Raw genomic sequence first — 17795 nt, 5'->3', positions numbered from 1 at the left:
GAGAGATAGCTCTGAGACTGGTGGAGGATGAAGGTGTAAAGAGATTTGATGTCCAAAGTGAAGAGGAAGGGGTTTGGGCAGGAAAGTGGAAAGTGTTGAAGTGATGTAGGGCATTAGTAGAATCACTAATGTAGATAGGAAGAGATTGCACAAGGGGAGAAAAAAGTGGAGTTGAGATCAGAAGAGATAAGTTCAGTGGGGCAGGAATTGACTGAAACAAAGGGTCAACTTGGGCAGTCCTGTATATGGATCTCGGGAAGGAGGTAGAAACAGACTGTTCAGGGCTGGGGAACTATGAGGATGGAGACAGTAAAAGAAATATCTCCTGAGGATATAAGGTCAGTGACAGTCCTGGACACAATGGCTTGATATTTGATAGTGGTGTCATAGTCCAAAAGAGATAAGTGGAAGTGTCAATATGTATCAATAGCATTTCCTGCAATGTTTGAAGGTATGCTTTATTTTGAATTTAACAATCTACTTTGGCACATGTAACTTGTTTAATGCCAATAGAGCACAGAATGGAATAGAAGGAACTAGCAGGCAGATCAATTAAGGGAGCATTCTAGGATTGGGCCTTCCTCCCTATTCATCAGAACTATAATTCGTACTTTATGTTGCCAAGATCATCATTTCTGTAAATCCCAATCACAAATAAATTTGTTCAACTTATATGAAGCGTGTCTTGATGCTGAGGAGTTGTGAATGGTGCTGAATGTTGTGCAATTATTAGCCAATATCCCCACTTCTGACCGTATGATGGAAGGAAAGTCATTGATGATGCAGCTGAAGATGGTTGGGCCTGGGATACTCCCCTGAGGAACTCCTGCAGTGATGTCCTGGAACTGAGATGACTGACCTCCAACAACCATAACCATCTTCCTTTGTGCCGGGTATGACTCCAACTAATGGAGAGTCTCACTCACCGATTCCTATTGACTCCAGCTTTGCTCAGGCTCCCTGATGCCACACTTGTGTCAAATACGATCTTGATATCAAGGACAGTCACTCTCATCTCACCTACTACTGCTGTTAGGGCCCATAATCTTTGATATATCCATCAGCCTTATTGATGGGGAGTGAGCAAGTTGGCAGAATCTGTGATGTTGGGGACCCCTGGAGGAGGCTGAGATGGATCATCCACTCAGCACTGTAAGGTAATATTTGAAGTCAATCGACAAGATTAGAATGAAGGGGGTTGTAGGTTCAACCGGTAACTACTGATGGGGGAAAAATGCTTTACACAAGAATTCTCAACAGTGTGGCATGGTGGCACAGTGATTAACACTGCTGCCACATAGTGCCAGGGTCCTGGGTTTGATTCCAGCCTTGGATGGCTGTGTGGAGTTTGCGTGTTCTCCCTGTGTCTGTGTTAGCTTCCTCTGGATGCTCCGATTTCCTCCCATAGTCCAAAGATGGGCAGGTTAGATAAAGTTTATTTATTAGTCACAAGTAGGCTTACATTAACACTGCAATAAAGTTACTGTGAAAATCCCCTAGTTGCCACACTCCGGCACTTGTTTGGGTACACTGAGGGAGAATTTAGCATAGCCAATGCATCTAACCAGTACGTCTTTCAGACTGTGGGAGGAAACCAGATCATCCGGAGGAAACCCACACAGACATGGGGAGAACAGGCAAACTCCAGGAGGCAAGCTGTGGGGGTTACTGATAATGTGACATAAATCCAACATCCCGGTTTAGGCCGTCCTCATGTGTGCGGAACTTGGCTATCAGTTTCTGCTCAGCGACTCTGCGCTGTCGTGTGTCGTGAAAGCCGCCTTGGCGTGAAGACCCCCACAGCTTGCCTCCTGGACTTGCAGAATCTCACTAGCTGTTCTGTCTGGAGACAATACACATCTCTTTAACCTGTGTTTAATGCTCCCTCCACCCACATTGTCTGTACCTTTAAGACCTGGCTGGCTGTAGGGATTCGCATTCTAATCAGTATTCTGTAACTTGATTTTGTGTCTCTGTGCACTGTTTGAGAACACATTTCCACTCCATCTGACGAAGGAGCAGCGCTCTGAAAGCTTATGGTATTTGCTACCAAATAAACCTGTTGGACTTTAACCTGGTGTTGTGAGAATTCTTACTGTGTTCACCCCAATCCAACGCTGGCATCTCCACATCATGACATGTATTAGTATACAGTGAAAAGTATAGTTTCTTGTGTGCTACACAGACAAAGCATACCGTTCATAGCGAAGGAAAGGAGGGGGTGCAGAATGTAGAGTTACAGTCATAACTAGAGTGCAGAGAAAGATCAACTTAATTTGATTTATTATTGTCACATGTATTGGGATACAGTGAAAAGTATTGTTTCTTGCGTGGTGTACAGACAAAGCATACCATTCATAAAGGAAAGGAGAGTGTGTGAATTAGAATTAGAACATTACAGCGCAGTACAGGTCCTTCGGCCCTTGATGTTGCGCCGACCTGTGAAACCGATCTTAAGCCCATCTAGCCTACACTATTCCAATATCATCCATATGTTTATCCAATGACCATTTAAATGCCTTTAATGTTGGCCTGTAGGTCCTTTCTCACCTGCAGCGTATGGGCAGCATGGTGGCACTGCTGCCTCACAGGGCCAGGGACCCAGTTCGATTCTGTCTGTACAGAGTCTGCACGTTCTCCCTGTGTCTGTGTGGGTTTTGTCCCACAGTCCGAAAGATGTGCTGGTTAAGTGCATTGGCCATGCTAAATTCTCCCTCTGTACCCAGACAGGCGCCAGAGTGTGGTGACTAAGGGATTTTCACAGTAACTTCATGGCAGTGTTAATGTAGGCCTACTTGTGACACTGATAAATAAACTTTAAAGCTCTGCTGAATGAATGAATATGAATGAATGGATGGGGCTGAGTTACTCCACTCATTGGGCGCCTGCAGGCCAGCTCTCGCGATACTATGAGCGACCGGCGCCCTGAGTGCGGATTGGATGCGGTGGCTGCGGGGAGACGAGGCCTTGTTCAGAGGCTGAGGGAGCGGTTGTTGGTGTCTGTCTGTCGGACAAAAGGTCCAGGGAGGCGGCAAGCTGCCCCAAACCGTCCACTTCATCCTGCTTCGGTGTGAGGTGGCCGCTGAGAGATCCTCAGCGACGGCCGTTTGAGTGGCAGCCCGCGAGCTAGATGGTCCGGCCTGCTCCAGCCGCTCTGGGGTGATGGTGAACAACTACTGGCGGAAAGAGGACAAAACTTTTAACCTCAGCCAGGGAGCTCCGTAGGGCCCGCCACAGATTTTTAATGAGTTTTGGTAATTGATTTTTCTGTCTTTTTTTTAGTGAATAAGTAACTGGTTGGATTTAAAGGGGGTTGGAGTCCAGGGTTGGAGTCCAAGGTTAGAGGCTGCCTTAATAAAAGCAAATTACTGCGGGTGCTGCAATCTGAAACCAAAAGAGAAAATGCTGGAAAATCTCCTGCAGGTCTGGCAGCAAAGTTTTGACAAAGGGTCATCTGGACTCGAAACATCAGCTCTTTTCTCTCCTTGCAGATACTGCCAGACCTGCTGAGATGTTCCAACATTTTCTGTCTCAGAGGCTGCCTTGTTCAAGTGGTGTTTATTATAGCCATTGAAGGGTATATTTTTCAATTGACATACTCGGCCCTTTCCAGCTGCTGAAAGATGCTCTGCAACACTGGGGTTAATATTTTTTTAAAAACATCATATTCGTGGACGCTTAGTTTTAGATTTTAGGAGGGGGAAATAGTAAAGAATTGCTGTTGAAATGGTCGGGAGCAGATGCGTGTAAACCAGCTAATGCATAAGTTTACAAAATGCATAGCTAATGTAACTTGATGCAAGAGTTTCCTCAAAACTCCCATACTTGCACTGTTGAGCCTGTTTCAAATATCAACACTTGCATCCAGCACTTACATTGTGGGGTGATCTCAAATATTGAAGAATGTTTCCATGTAATATTTTTAATGGTTTCAGCAAAATTTACATGGGTTTCACTTAGATTTTAATTTTCTAGGGTGATAGCAGTGCTTGAGTGGTGTTACTCTTGTTTCCTAGTTAGGAGGTTATAGGTTCAAGTTCCACTTCAGAGATTTGAGCATATAATGTAAGATGATGTATCAGTGCAGTAATAGAAGGCTGAAGAAATGCTGCACTAATGGAGTAGTTGTTTTTTGGGTTGCTGTTAAAGCTGGGCACTGTCTATCCCATCACTTGGATGTAAAAAAAATGATACTCTTCAAAGAAGAGCAGTGATATCCAAGATAACTAAAATCCATTATTTCATTGTTGTTTGTGGGATCTTTCTGCACACAAATTGGCAACTACATTTCCCCTCATTACAAAAGTGACTGACTACATGTTTTCTGAAGCAATGTGGAATGTCCTGAGGTGAAAGGTGCTATATAATTGCAAGTTTGTTTTTCTCTGTGAAAAGAATGAGTGAATGCAAGCTAAATTGTACCATTTTAAAGGGGGAAGGGGGTGGTGAGAGGACTGGTATCTAGATAAATTTATATGCACACAAGTCTTTAAGATGGCAGGGCAGGTTGAGAAAGCAGATGGAATCCTGAGCTTCAGGCATTGAGTACAAAATGCAGGAACGAAAACCTAGATCAAAATGCTAGTTCAACTCCAGTAAGAATATTTGGGTGATATTTTATCCTCTCTGGGCTTTGTTTGGGGTTAGTCGGGGATGGGGTGCAGGTATTTAATTGGGCAGGATGATGAAATCCCCCCCCCCCCCCCCCCCCCCCCCCCCCGCCAATCTCTGTATCCCTGCACTTTTCCACAGCTTTGGACATTAAGGGGCAATTTAGCATAGCTGATGCACTTGCCCTGCATACCTCTGGACTTTGGGAAGAAACTGGAGCACCTGGGGGAAACCCGCGGAGAACGTGCAAACTCCACATCGGTAGTCACCCAAGGCTAGAATCGAACCTTGGTGCTGTTCCACCGTACTGCCCCACAACCTTCACACCATGCTGCAATTTGAGGCCCTGAAGGGGAAATTAATGACCACTTAAGAGTCTCATTCTGCCACTGCTAATATTAAACCAGTGATAGGCAGGCCTGTTGCCATGCAGAGAGCATGACCAGAAAACATGTGGTCTCTTGTGGGGTAAAGTGGATGATCTTCATTCCAAGACACTCAGTGCCGGCTTGAGTGACCTGTCATTGGAAAGGGGATGCCCATTGATAGCTAGCCCCCAGTGCCCCCTCCTGATCTCCCTCTCAATCTCCTGTCATGACCCTCACCCTGGAAAACCCTTCCTGTGATCACTTTGTGAACCTGGGCCTCCAGGTATTGTTGTTCCAACAGTGACCACCATTTCCTCAGTGGCACTGCTGAACAAAGAACAGATATCCACTCCATCTGATGAAGGAGCTCTGCTCCGAAAGCTTATGGTATTTGCTACCAAATAAACCTGTTGGACTTTAACCTGGTGTTGTGAGACTTCTTACTGAACAAAGAACAGGCCAGCCTATGGTCAACAACTGTCGGCATGACTTACAGTCCCTAGAGTCCTGATGCAATGGAAGGCCTGGTGCTGCCCTGTTAATATCCTAATTGACTAAAAATTCAGTAGGCTCTCCCAAAAGGAGGCAAAGTGGATGTCTTCTTGGCCAAGACCCGATTGCTTCTGTAAAATCCTGTCATATCTGTTCACACACATTGGGAAGGAGCTGAAGGTGTTGACAAGGGAAATAAATGATTTCCTAAATGGTGTGAGGAATGACAGGTTGCAGTTACTTCAACAGACTGGAGAATCTGAGGTTGTTTTCCTTAGAACAGTGAAAGCTAAGAGGAGATTTGATAGAGGTGTTTAAAATTAGAGTGGGATTAGACAAAATAAATAACGAGAAACTGTTTCCAGTGGATAAAGGGTTGATAACCAGAAGACTCAGCTTAGGGTGGAAGAGCAAAGTGTGCAGAGGACGCTGAAAGTCTGCAAAGGGATATAGATAATCTAAGTGAGTGGGCGAGGGTCTGGCAGATGGAGTACAATGTTGGTAAATGTGAGGTCATCCATTTTGGTAGGAATAACAGCAAAGTGGACTCTTATTTAAATGGTGAAAAATTGCAGCATGCTGCTGTGCAGAGGGACCTGGGTGTCCTTATGCAGGAATCTCAAGGAGTTGGTTTGCAGGTGCAGCAGGTAATTAAGAAGGCAAATGGAATTTTGTCCTTCATTGCTAGAGGGATGGAGTTTAAAAACAGCGAGGTTATGTTGCAGCTGTATAAGGTGCTGGTGAGGCCACACCTGGAGTACTGTGTACAGTTTTGGTCTCCTTACTTGAGAAAGGATATACTGGCACTGGAGAGGGTGCAGAGGAGATTCACTTGATTGATTCCGGAGTTGAGAGGGTTGGCTTATGAGGAGAGACTGAGTAGACTGGGACTATACTCATTGGAATTCAGAAGAATGAGGAGAGATGTTATAGAAACATATAAGATTAGGGGCGGCACGGTAGCACTGTGGTTAGCACTGCTGCTTCACAGCTCCAGGGACCTGGGTTCGATTCCCGGCTTGGGTCACTGTCTGTGTGGAGTTTGCACATTCTCCTCGTGTCTGCGTGGTTTTCCTCCGGGTGCTCCGGTTTCCTCCCACAGTCCAAAGATGTGCGGGTTAGGTTGATTGGCCATGCTAAAATTGCCCTTAGTGTCCTGGGATGCGTAGGTTAGAGGGATTAGTGGGTAAATATGTATGGATATGGAGGTAGGGCCTGGGTGGGATTGTGGTCGGTGCGGACCCGATGGGCCGAATGGCCTCTTTCTGTGCTGTAGGGTTTCTAAGATTCTAAGATTATGAAGGGAATAGATAAGATAGAAGCTGGGAAGTTGTTTCCACTGGTGGGTGAAACTAGAACTAGGGGGTATAGCCTCAAAATAAGGGGAAGCAGATTTAGGACTGAGTTGAGGAGGAACTTCTTCACACAAAGGGTTGTGAATTTGTGGAGTTCCCTGCCCAGTGAAGCAGTTGAGGCTACCTCATTGAATGTTTTTAAGGCAAGGATAGATACATTTTTGAACAGTAAAGGAATTAAGGGTTATAGTGAGTGGGCGGGTAAGTGGACAAAAAGATCAGCCATGATCTCATTGAATGGCGGTGCAGGCTCGAGGGGTCAGGTGGCCTACTCCTGCTCCTAGTTCTTATGTTTATTAAAATTGGCAAAAGAGGTTTTTAATGCAATGAGTGGTCAGGCCTTGGAATAGCCAGGAATAGAAACATAGAAGATAGGAGCAGGAGAGGCCATTCAGCCCTTCGAGCCTGCTCCACCATTCATTACGATCACGGCTGATCATCCAACTCAATAGCCTAATCCTGCTTTTTCCCCAGAACCGTTGATTCCATTTGTCCCAAGTGCTATATCCAGCTGCCTCTTGAATGCATTCAATGTTTTGGCATCAACTACTTCCTGTGGTAATGAATTCCACAGGCTCACCACTCTTTGGGTGAAGAAATGACTCCTCACCTCCGTCCTAAATGGTCTATCCTGAATCGTCAGACTGACACTTGGTTCTGGACTCCATCTCTCTCTCTCTCTCTCTCTCTCTCTCTCTCTCTCTCTCTCTCTCTCTCTCTCTCTCTCCCCCCCCCCCCCAACCTACCCACCCACTCACCATCAGGAACATCCGCCCTGCATCTATCCTGTCAAGACCTGTTAGAATTTTATAAGTTTCTATGAGATTCCCACTCCAGAAAACAATCCTAACCTAGTCAATCTCTCCTCATACATCAATGCCATCATCCCCAGAATCAGCCTGGCAAACCTTTGCTGCACTCCCTTGAGAGCAAGAACATCCTTCCTCAGAAAAGGAGACCAAAACTGCACACAATACTCTAGGTTGGCCTCACCAAGGCCCTGTATAGTTGCAACAACACATCCTGTTCCTGTACTTGAAACCTCTCGCAATGAAAGCCAACATGCCATTTGCCTTTTTTACCACCTGCATGCTTACTTTCAGTGACTGGTGCACAAGGACACCTAGGTCCCGCTACATTCTCCCCTCTCCCTTGTTCCCTGTAAAATCATTGAAAAAAACTGTTCACGCAAAATAATGTTCAGTGTCTTTAAATTTCTTTATGGGATTGCGAAGTGCCGTATTTACCCCAGAACAAGGCCTGTGCAATATCTTTAAAGGCACTACAGTTGCCCGTGCAGGTTAGCAGAGCATTGCCTAATAGGGCAATGGATACAGATTCGATAGTAGCTTTCAATGGGGAATTGGAAAAATATTTGGGTAAGAATAGGGTGGTGGAACCAAGGAGAATTCTCTTTGAAAGTGCCAGTGTAGACTTGATGGGATAAATGACCACCTTCTGAACTGAACTTGATACATTAGTAAGATTTAAACTAGTCTAAGCATTTTGAATCTTTTGAGAAGTGAGGCCTCCTCTGTCGTAGAACACTTCTAATGTTGTGGATTTATTTTGATGCATATTTTTTCCCAACTATTTGCATTTGCACATGGATTTATTCAAGTGCCTTATGATGGAGCACAGGGATTAATGTCAAGTGCAGAGAAGAAGAAGGAATAGAAAAGTAAACTGAAATTAGTTATGGAATAGAAAATATTTATGGAGGCTTTAAAAGTAGTGAAGTGAGTTGTTGGGTGTAAATATTCAGAGAACAATGTGCAGAAGTGGACATTATGGGCGGCAGGGTGGCACAGTGGTTAGCGCTGCTGCCTCACAGCGCCAGGGACCCGGGTTCAATTCTGGCGTTGGGTCACTGTCTGTGTGGAGTTTGCACTTTCTCCTTGTGTCTGCTTGTGTTCCCTCCGGGTGCTCCAGTTTCCTCCCACAGTCCAAGATGTGCGGGTTAGGTTGATTGGCCATGGTAAATTGACCTTAGTGTCAAGGAGATTAGCAGGGTAAATATGTGGGGTTAGGGGAATAGGGCCTGGGTGGGATTGTGGTCGGTGCCGACTCGATGGGCCGAATGATCTCCTTCTGCACCGTAGGGATTCTATGAAGTCAGGTACTGAATGCTTGATACTCCCTCACCCACAGCCAATGAGTAAGTTGGTAAAAATACTGCAATTGCTGGAAATCTGAAATGACAGTTTTCTATTGGAAGCGCATAGCAAATAAGGTAATCTCTATGGGGGAGAAGGTAACACCGGATATAAAACCCAATGTTAGAACTTGTCAAAAAGTTATATATCTGAAAAATGAACTTTGTTCCCTTTTCCAGCAATATGGCCTTGCCTGTTGGATGCTTCTAGGATTTCTTTGTTTTAGAGACTAAGCTGGTCTCTTGAGGGCATATGGAGCTGGAGATAGTTTATTAATGAGATTGTGAAGAGCTTGAAGTTTACGAGGATCCGGAAGTCAGTTTGCTGGCGGCATGTTGTTGCAATGAAGAGTGACATAAGGGCTGGATTTGATACTGTTGAGAATATAAATTCTGTATTGGATTACTTTGGAGGTGAGAAGACAATGAGAATATTGGAGAAATCAAACTTTAATCATAAGGGTACAAGTTTAGGTTTCAGCAGCAGTGTGGGAGCAAGAGAGTTAGAGACCTATGATGTTTTTGAGGTTAGGTATGCATTAGATGTGGGGAAAGAGGCTGAGTTTGTTGTTGAATGGCATGACAGTTTTGTGCATCTTGGGACTTAACCTGGAGTATTTGGAGTGTTTGCTAACGGTGCAGAGATGCTGGCGGGAACTGAAGTGGTTAGCTTTGATTTTGCTGAGGTTGAGTTCAGAAATTTCAGCTTGTACAGATTTTAACATTGGACAGGCTTTTTGAAATTTCACTGGCTACGACAAAGTTAGTGTGTTTGACCATACTTGTAGTATTTTGTTTCTGGTTTCCTTTAGTTCCGAGTGTTGAAGTGCAGCTGAGTTGAAGGGAATGAGGCCATGTGTTGTGAGTGCATGCGTGCTTCCGTCTGTCTGTCCTGTGGGCTGGTATTCAGGATGTGGTGGAAGGAGTCCCCGGGGGGGGCGGTTGGGGTGTGGGAGGAGTCCTTTGGGGGATGAGTGAGATGGAGTCCTGTGGTTGGGTATCACAAAGGATGGTAGGAATTTGGAACTCTTTTCTGCCGTTAGCAATTGATGTTAGATCAATATCAATGCTAGATCAGTTCAATTTAAAACGGAGATTGAGATCGGAGATGTAGTAACTGCCTGGTTAAAATCTTACTACTTTGTACACGTGCAATGAAAGTACATCAGCTTTGACCCAGTCCATGGAAAGCGTGGTCAGGGTGATGGTTTTTTGTTTGTAGAAGTGTGTCAATTGTTTTGAAAAAACTTTGTTGCTAACTTATGCCTGTTGTTCTCGTGAACCAATTTAAATACAGTGGTATTTAGGAAATTAATGCTTTCCTTGTGTGTTCTGGCTTTAAGTTTAGTGGAAGGGGTGATGATTATCGAGGATATTGATGAATTCTTCTAATTCTACTTCTGTGAGAGTCCAAATACCTCATATGTCAACACAAATACAAAGGATTAATGTTGCTACCTGACTGCATCATCAAAAGAGTTAGAGAATAAGAAAGTAGACCTTCAAAACCAAAAAGTAGCCCTTGAAAGTCAAAAAGCAGTCCTCAAGGAAAACTCAGGTGGAACCCTCACAAAGAAAAAGATTATTTTGACACCTGATTGGCCTCTCGTTTTGCTATTCCCCACAAGTGAAAACACTGTGCTTTCACAAAATATATTATCATTTTTAAGATGTCTATCGGGATCAAGAAGATCATGATGGGCATGTGATGTATTTTGTAAGCCAAACGTAGCAACAAGGGCTTTTGTTTACTATTACCCAGATACTGAGCATCAAAAGATGCATGGCAGTTTAGGGAGCAAGTGCTCGCTTATAATTGGTCTTTGGCACTGAGCATATAGAAAATATTGAGGTAGAAGTTCCAAAAACTGAGAAGTGCTGGGACTACTGGAAAAATGTAGAGATAGAATGGCTGTTATCAAACATACCTGAACTTGTGCTTCTGAATGATGTTGCCAAAGGGTAGCATTTAAATAAGCAAGTGATATGAACAAAGAGGGAACCCTGAGACATGCTATCTTATGTTCATCATGATCTTAAGCCTTCCTTACCAACTGGCTTATAAAATACTTTTCAATGACTTTAGTTGTACTGCTTCATTTTAAGTGAAGTGCCAAGAGTAGAGGTACAATAGTAAAAGTCAAAGAAAGGAAAATTGGATGGAAAACCACTTTACTACCTCCATTAAATTGAATAGTAAATTTATTTGACACTTATATGATGCTTATTCCATTTAGCTCATTTGGCAACTTGCTTTGATTCAAGCTCCACTGCTGTCAGCACAGAATCTCATGAGCCTTACAGAGCAGAAGGAGGCCTTTTGGCCCATCAAGTCTGCACTGGTTTGCGGAAAGGATACAGAGAACTTGGAGCATTGCAGAGGTGGAGGAGGTTAGGCAGGGTGATAGGCAGGGTGAAGCCTTGGAGAGATTTGAACACAAGGATGAAATTTTAAAGTTGAGGCATTTCAGGACCAGAATCTAAATGTAGGCCAGCAAGGGGTCATGGTGTAAGTTAGGATACCAGCTGCAGAAGTTTGGGTGAGCTCAAGTGCATGTAGAATGAAAGGTGGGAGGCTGGCCAGGAGGCCATTGGAATAGTCAGATCTAATGTTTATAGAGGCATGGATGACACCTAATCCTTGGCCTGTAAATTAGATTAAGAAACAAACCTAAATACTCATTCTCTTTAACTCTTTAATTAGGTGATGCAGTCAGATAGTAACAGTGACATAAAAGGTGTTTGGACTCGCACAGATGTGGAATTAGAAGAATTCATCAATATCCTCAATAATCATCACCCCTCCAGTAAACCGAAAGCTGGAACACACAAGAAAAGCATTAATTGCTTGGTAGTACAGAACTTGAATGTTGCTAAAAATGAGGCATGTTGCTGAAGCTTTTTGTCTTGCACTCAGGACAAGTACAAGAATGCCAAATTTCAAATGATCCCAACAATTTATGCCATAGAAGAAAAGGATGCTGACTGGTTGTCAAGTTGATTCTGATTGACCAAGGCATTGCCATGGAGAAAGCAAAGGGAAATTCAGGCTCCCAACCTACTGGATAATTCAAAAAAGGCACAAGGCTAGAACATATTCCTTTTTGCAAAGAATGGGTCTCTGCATATAAATGTAGGTTGCTTCTAGTAAGTGTAAATGAGTTGTGCGAGTTTGTCTAATTATCTTAAATTGGTTGTTAGTGCAACTGTTCACACACTCAGAATCATGCAGCAAGTGCTGCCCAATTGGTGAATCACATCCAATAGTTCAGATTTTGTCTTGGGTTTGTAAGCACAGACTGGTTGAGGATGATCTGTTCTCTCCCTTTTTATAGGCAACTGAACAAACATACTGTTTGATTCGATCATAGAATCATAGAAACCCTACAGTGCAGAAGGAGGCCATTTGGCCCATCGAGTCTGCACCGACCACAATCCCACCCAGGCCCTACCTCCACATATTTACCCGCTAATCCCTCTAATCTATGCATCTCAGGACTCTAAGGGGCAATTTTTAACCTGGCCAATCAACCTAACCCGCACATCTTTGGACTGTGGGAGGAAACCGGAGGAAACCCACGCAGACACGAAGAGAATGTGCAAACTCCACACAGACAGTGACCCAAGCCGGGAATCGAACCCAGGTCTCTGGAGCTGTGAAGCAGCAGTGCTAACCACTGTGCTACCGTGTCGCCCCAGCTAATGGTTGGGATGTACGGCGTATGTCACTGGCATTGCGCTGCTTCTGAAATTTACACACAATATTGCTCAATTGTATGTTAGACAGAATGAGTTTTTGGACTGATGGCACAATCCTGTTAGTGGAAAATATGACTTCCATAGCCACTGCATGAATCAAACAGCATGCTTTTTCAGTTGTGATATTAAGCAGAGTACAGATCATACTGAACCAGCCACTGCTTGCAGAACCTAAAACGAAATGTCCACTATTAGATGCGATTCTGCAATTGGGCAGCACTCACTGAACAATCCTGAGTGTGCTAACTGCGACACAAACAATTTAATATAATTAGTTGAGCTTGTAACATTGCTCATTTACACTTGCGACAAGTAACATTCATTTATATCAGGAACCCATTGTCTGTAAGCAAAAGGAATATGTCCCAGCTTTGTGTATTTTTTCAATTACCTAGGATCTGATAGTCCCCTCTTGCTTTCTCCATGGCAGTGCCTCAGCCAATCAATCAGTACCCCCTTCTGTAGTATAAATTGTGATCATTTGAAATTGGGCATTCTTGCGTGAGTGCCAGACAAGTTGCTTCGACGACATGTCTCTTTTCAGCTATACCTAAATATTATTGTGAAAGAGGGGTGTAATAATTCTATACCTAAATATTGTTGTGAAAGAGGGTGTAATAATTGAATCTCTTCAGAATAAATCTATATCTTTGAGTAAACATAGGTTGCATAAATAATCAACTCCTTGAATAAATATTTCCCTGTCCAGACTACCTTTATAAAGTTTATGATTTTTATTTTAAAGAAACTATTTTATTTTACCCTCTGTATTTGTCAGTAATTATCCATTGGTAAACTAATTTAGAAATGGGACTGTGTTCACAAACATCAAGTTATGAGTTGCTCGGTAAAGGTGTCAGTCAACAGATAAGGGTATGCTGGGAGCTGTAGCTAATAGTGATGTTTCTATATATTTGCAGATATAACAGGCTCATGTTTCATACATTGGCCCTGGATAGGAAAGTTTTATTTCCCAGTAAATTTCTTTGCCTATTTCGCACACATATTTCCAGCAATTGGTGCTAAATTTATCAGGGAAGCCAGTAGAGTGGTGAAAAGAATTTTTTTTTAAAATTCAGAGGATTTGACTTGTTCCTGTGGATTTTGATGGTCTGTTTGTTTTTTTGTTTTCTCTTGCTGTTGGAAATTAGTTTTATTATGCAATTACAAAATTGCTAAATTTTGACGACATTAATGAATGTCTCATGCAGCTACGCAGGGAGTGTGAAGGTCTGAAATCACTTTTTAGATCAAGCATTGTTTCCTACCATTATTTTCATGGCTCCAAGAAGATTGTGTGGTTAGTGGATTGGAGGCAGGTAAGGACGATTGTGTGAAGGAGTTGCACCATACCAGTCTCTCATACTTGATCATTTAATTTTTATTTGTAGATGATGGAGTGTTAGTTGAACCAAACTTAAAGGGGTGGGGGGGAGGGGAGGAAGAGGCCAGGGTCAAGAAATGAATCGGGGGGGGAAGGCGGGATGAGGAAGGGAATGGGAGCCTCTAGAATCAAGTGAGAGAAGGGGAAAGAAATAAAAGAAGGAAGCACAGAAATGGGGACGAGGGAGTTGAGAGATTCTTTGCCTCACGAGGGGTTTGCTAATAGTTCCTCAAATGGGACGGTGTCACCTAGGGTGGGCGGTATGCTGGTGAGCTAGCTATCATGTGAGGAAGGAGATTGCTGGTGTGTAAATGTTGTTTGAGTCTGTTGGAGTGGTTGGTTATGGTGGCTTTCTCTTTAGGCTGTAGAATGGATGGAAAAATGTAACTGGAATACAGGGGGAGAGATGTAATTTTAAACAATATTCTCATGTAGAAATTGTAAGCAAAAAGGTTGCTGGTAGTGGGTTATAATTATGATGGTGATTATAGACCATTGCATATGTTGGAGGTCAACGTAACCAATGAAGATTGGCTATGTTTTTACAAATTATCTTTTTTAATGAAAATATCTATGACAGTTGGCTAAATTAGACTTTAACATAAGTTCCCCTCATTCCAAATCAAAAGACATGAGATGGAAATAGGGAATTGGGTATTTCAACTCAATTGTGACTTTTCTATTCATGGTGAATTTTTTCACATTAGCCAGGGACATGCGCATAGCCTTCGATGTTGATTAAATCTGTGCTTGGCAATGAGAACTGTTTTAAACTTGTTTTTGGCATTTTCATTATTGATCACAAATTTATTGTTGCAGTCTGTGATGCTTTCCTTTGTGCTTATATCTGAAAGGAAAATCATTTCCTTTCTTGAATGTGCTTGGTACTTAATCACAAGAATTTAGTGCTTTGACTAAATATTCATCTGAGAATAAAAAGATGCAATTGGCCTTTTTATAGGTTGAGTTTTAAAAATCTTAAGTGTTTGAAAATATTTGGAGGCAATATTTTTCTCCTATTTATTTGTAAGGCTTGGCAGAATGGAATATCAGTTTATAAACATAGTCTGTCCTCCCCTTTTGTTAATATTGTGCTGTTTTTGACCAAGTACAGAATGTCAGTCTATATTATAAAATTGCTATAATTATTATGTATCAACTCTGGAAATATTTGGTCATTATGACAAGGTCATAATGACACAATGTGATGTTATGAATTGTGATTGTTTTGTCACAAAATTATGGTGGTACTGCATTGCTAACATGTCTGTTGATTTTAACTGAATATGGAAATAAATTAAAACTTTGTAAATAGTTCACTGGTGAGGGTACATTTTTGAGAAACTGGAAAAGCCAGTTGTTCTCCTTGGGACAGAAAGAATTAAGTGGCAATTACCCGGTAGAGGTGTTCATAATTATGAAGGGTTTTGATTGGAATTATCCTGCAACAACAAGCAATTGGGAAAGCAAATGGTATGTTAACCTTAATTGCAAGATGGTCGAAATATACAGGTATAAAGACGTCTTGCTGCATTTATGTGGAGCTTTGCTGTTGCATCTTGAATAAAGAGAGGAAATATATACCTAAAGAGGGTGTAATAAGATTCCAAGGGTGTAATTTGATTCCAGGGCTGAGGAGGTTGGTCTGTGAGGAGAGATTGAGGAGAATAGGCCTCTCTCTCAAGTTTAGAAGAATGAGAGGTGATCTCAATGAAATATATAATATTCTTTGAGGGTTTGATCTTATAGATGCTGGAAGGCTATTTTTTTTCCTGGCTCAAGAGTCTAAAACTAGGCTTCATAGTCTCAAGATAAGGAGTTGACCATTTAGGATTGAAATGAGAAATTTCTTCAAAGGCTTGTAAACTTTTGGAATTCTCCACTCCAGATGGGTGTTAATTCATTGAGTATATTCAAGACCAAGATTGATGTATTTTCAGAGAATCCAGGGACTAGGGGAAAGAGTGCTAGCAAGTGGAATTCAGGCGAAAGGCATATTGAATGACAGAGCAAGCTCGAGGCCCAACATGATCTGTTCTTTCTTCCTTATGTTAAAAAATCAGGATCAAAATGCTGGAACATCCTACTGGACAACATTGTGGGTATACCTACAGCAGACAGACTGCAATGATTCAAGAAGGTGGCTCACTAAAACCTTCTTGGGGATGTTTAGAGGCGTGCATTAAACAATGGCCTTGCCAGCGACCAGGCGCGCACACGCACATAGGCAGACACACACACGATTTTAGAAAAATGGTTTCTACTGACAGCAGAGTAGGTGACCAAAGGAATAGATTTAAGGTAATCTGCAAAAGAACCAGAGGCGAGATGGAATATTTTTATGCCACACATAGTTCACTGCCTGCACGGTGGGGTAGTAACTTTTCAAAAGGAAATTGTATATGTACTTGAAAAAAATGCGCAGATCTGTGGGAAAAGACCAGAGGATTAGGATTAGTTGGATTGCTCTTTCAAAGAGCCGGCACAGGCATGAGCGCCCAAATGACCTGTCTCTGTGCTGGAAGATTCTATTGAAGGGATACACGTGGACTAAATGTGGATTGATGTAATGAGCTTCTCCATGGGCAAATTATTGTTGTGATTTTTAGAGTCCAGCAAGGTTGAGAGCTACCCAGAATTTCTGTATTTTTGGGGTGAGAGAATTTTTGCAGTATTTTAATTAATGATGGATAAATGTGGTAGTCTATTGTAGGATACATATAACTTGTAAAGTGCCAGATACTTCAGCTTGATCATTGTACAATGGTGTGTGGAATAACTAGATTTTATGAATGTATTTTTCTCATTAGATTTTTCTTAAAATGGCCACAGTAACCATTTTATATAATATCTTTAATGTAAGTTCTGATGTGATTATATGTTTTTAAAAAGTAATGTGTCTTTCTTTTAATTAGATGCGCTGTTAAGAGTAATTGCTCTTTCGGATGGGTGTCAGTAAGTTGGACGTTCTCTACAGGCGGTTCCTTCTTTCAAAACTTTTCTTTCAAGGATGGGGAAAGCCGGATGATCTCAGAAGGTACTGTATAACGATACTGTTTGTGTCATTTATTTTCTTCCTTGAAGCATAGTTTTGGTGTTGCACTGTTGAGGCATCCTTGTAATTCAGTTTTTAAGGAACTGATTTTGAAGCTAGTACATATATTTAAATTCAAATTTTGTTTTTGTCATGTGGGGAAATGATTCCATCCTTTTCAGCAACATTGATACATCTCACCTTTAAGCTGCTATAAGGCTTAATTGGTGTCTGTGGACAGCTGTTGCTTTATAGACTTGCTGCTTATCTTGATCAAAGGTAGTAGAGGCGGAAATAAAATTTGCTGTTGATGGTGGTAGGGGAAAATACGAGAAATACATTTTTAATGTAACTTTAAATGTTTTCTTCCAATTATATAGTGAACTGTGATATACCCAGCTTGGTTCCCGGCTTGGTTCGCTGTCTGTGTGGAGATTGCACATAAGTACATAAGTGTATAAGAAATAGGAGCAGGAGTAGGCCACCTAGCCCCTCGAGCCTGCCCCGCCATTCAATAAGATCATGGCTGATCTGATAGTGGTTTAGTTCCACTTACCCGCCCGCTCTCCATAACCTTAATTCCCTCATTGATCAGAAATCTATCTACCTGTGTCTTAAACATATTTAACGAGGTCGC

General features: G+C 42.3%; 2 protein-coding genes across 2 annotated transcripts in view; one reads left to right on the top strand and one right to left on the bottom strand.

Moving 5' to 3' along the window:
• mfsd8 (major facilitator superfamily domain containing 8) overlaps positions 1-17795 on the bottom strand; it is a 185964-nt gene that overhangs the window by 89638 nt on the left and 78531 nt on the right. The gene's annotated exons all lie outside the window — the stretch shown is intronic.
• Positions 2939-17795, top strand: part of abhd18 (abhydrolase domain containing 18) — an 89253-nt gene continuing 74396 nt past the window's right edge. The window contains exons 1-2 of the mRNA XM_078211138.1: positions 2939-3254; positions 17040-17161. Coding sequence (XP_078067264.1) covers positions 17070-17161 — 92 coding nt within the window. The 5' untranslated portion in view covers positions 2939-3254; positions 17040-17069. The remainder of the gene's footprint in view (positions 3255-17039; positions 17162-17795) is intronic.

This window comes from Mustelus asterias, chromosome 1 (genome assembly GCF_964213995.1).
Source record: "Mustelus asterias chromosome 1, sMusAst1.hap1.1, whole genome shotgun sequence".
NCBI classification, from domain to species: Eukaryota; Metazoa; Chordata; class Chondrichthyes; order Carcharhiniformes; family Triakidae; genus Mustelus; species Mustelus asterias.
Note: the sequence above shows the minus strand (reverse complement) of the source record. Positions and strands in the feature narration are given on the sequence as shown.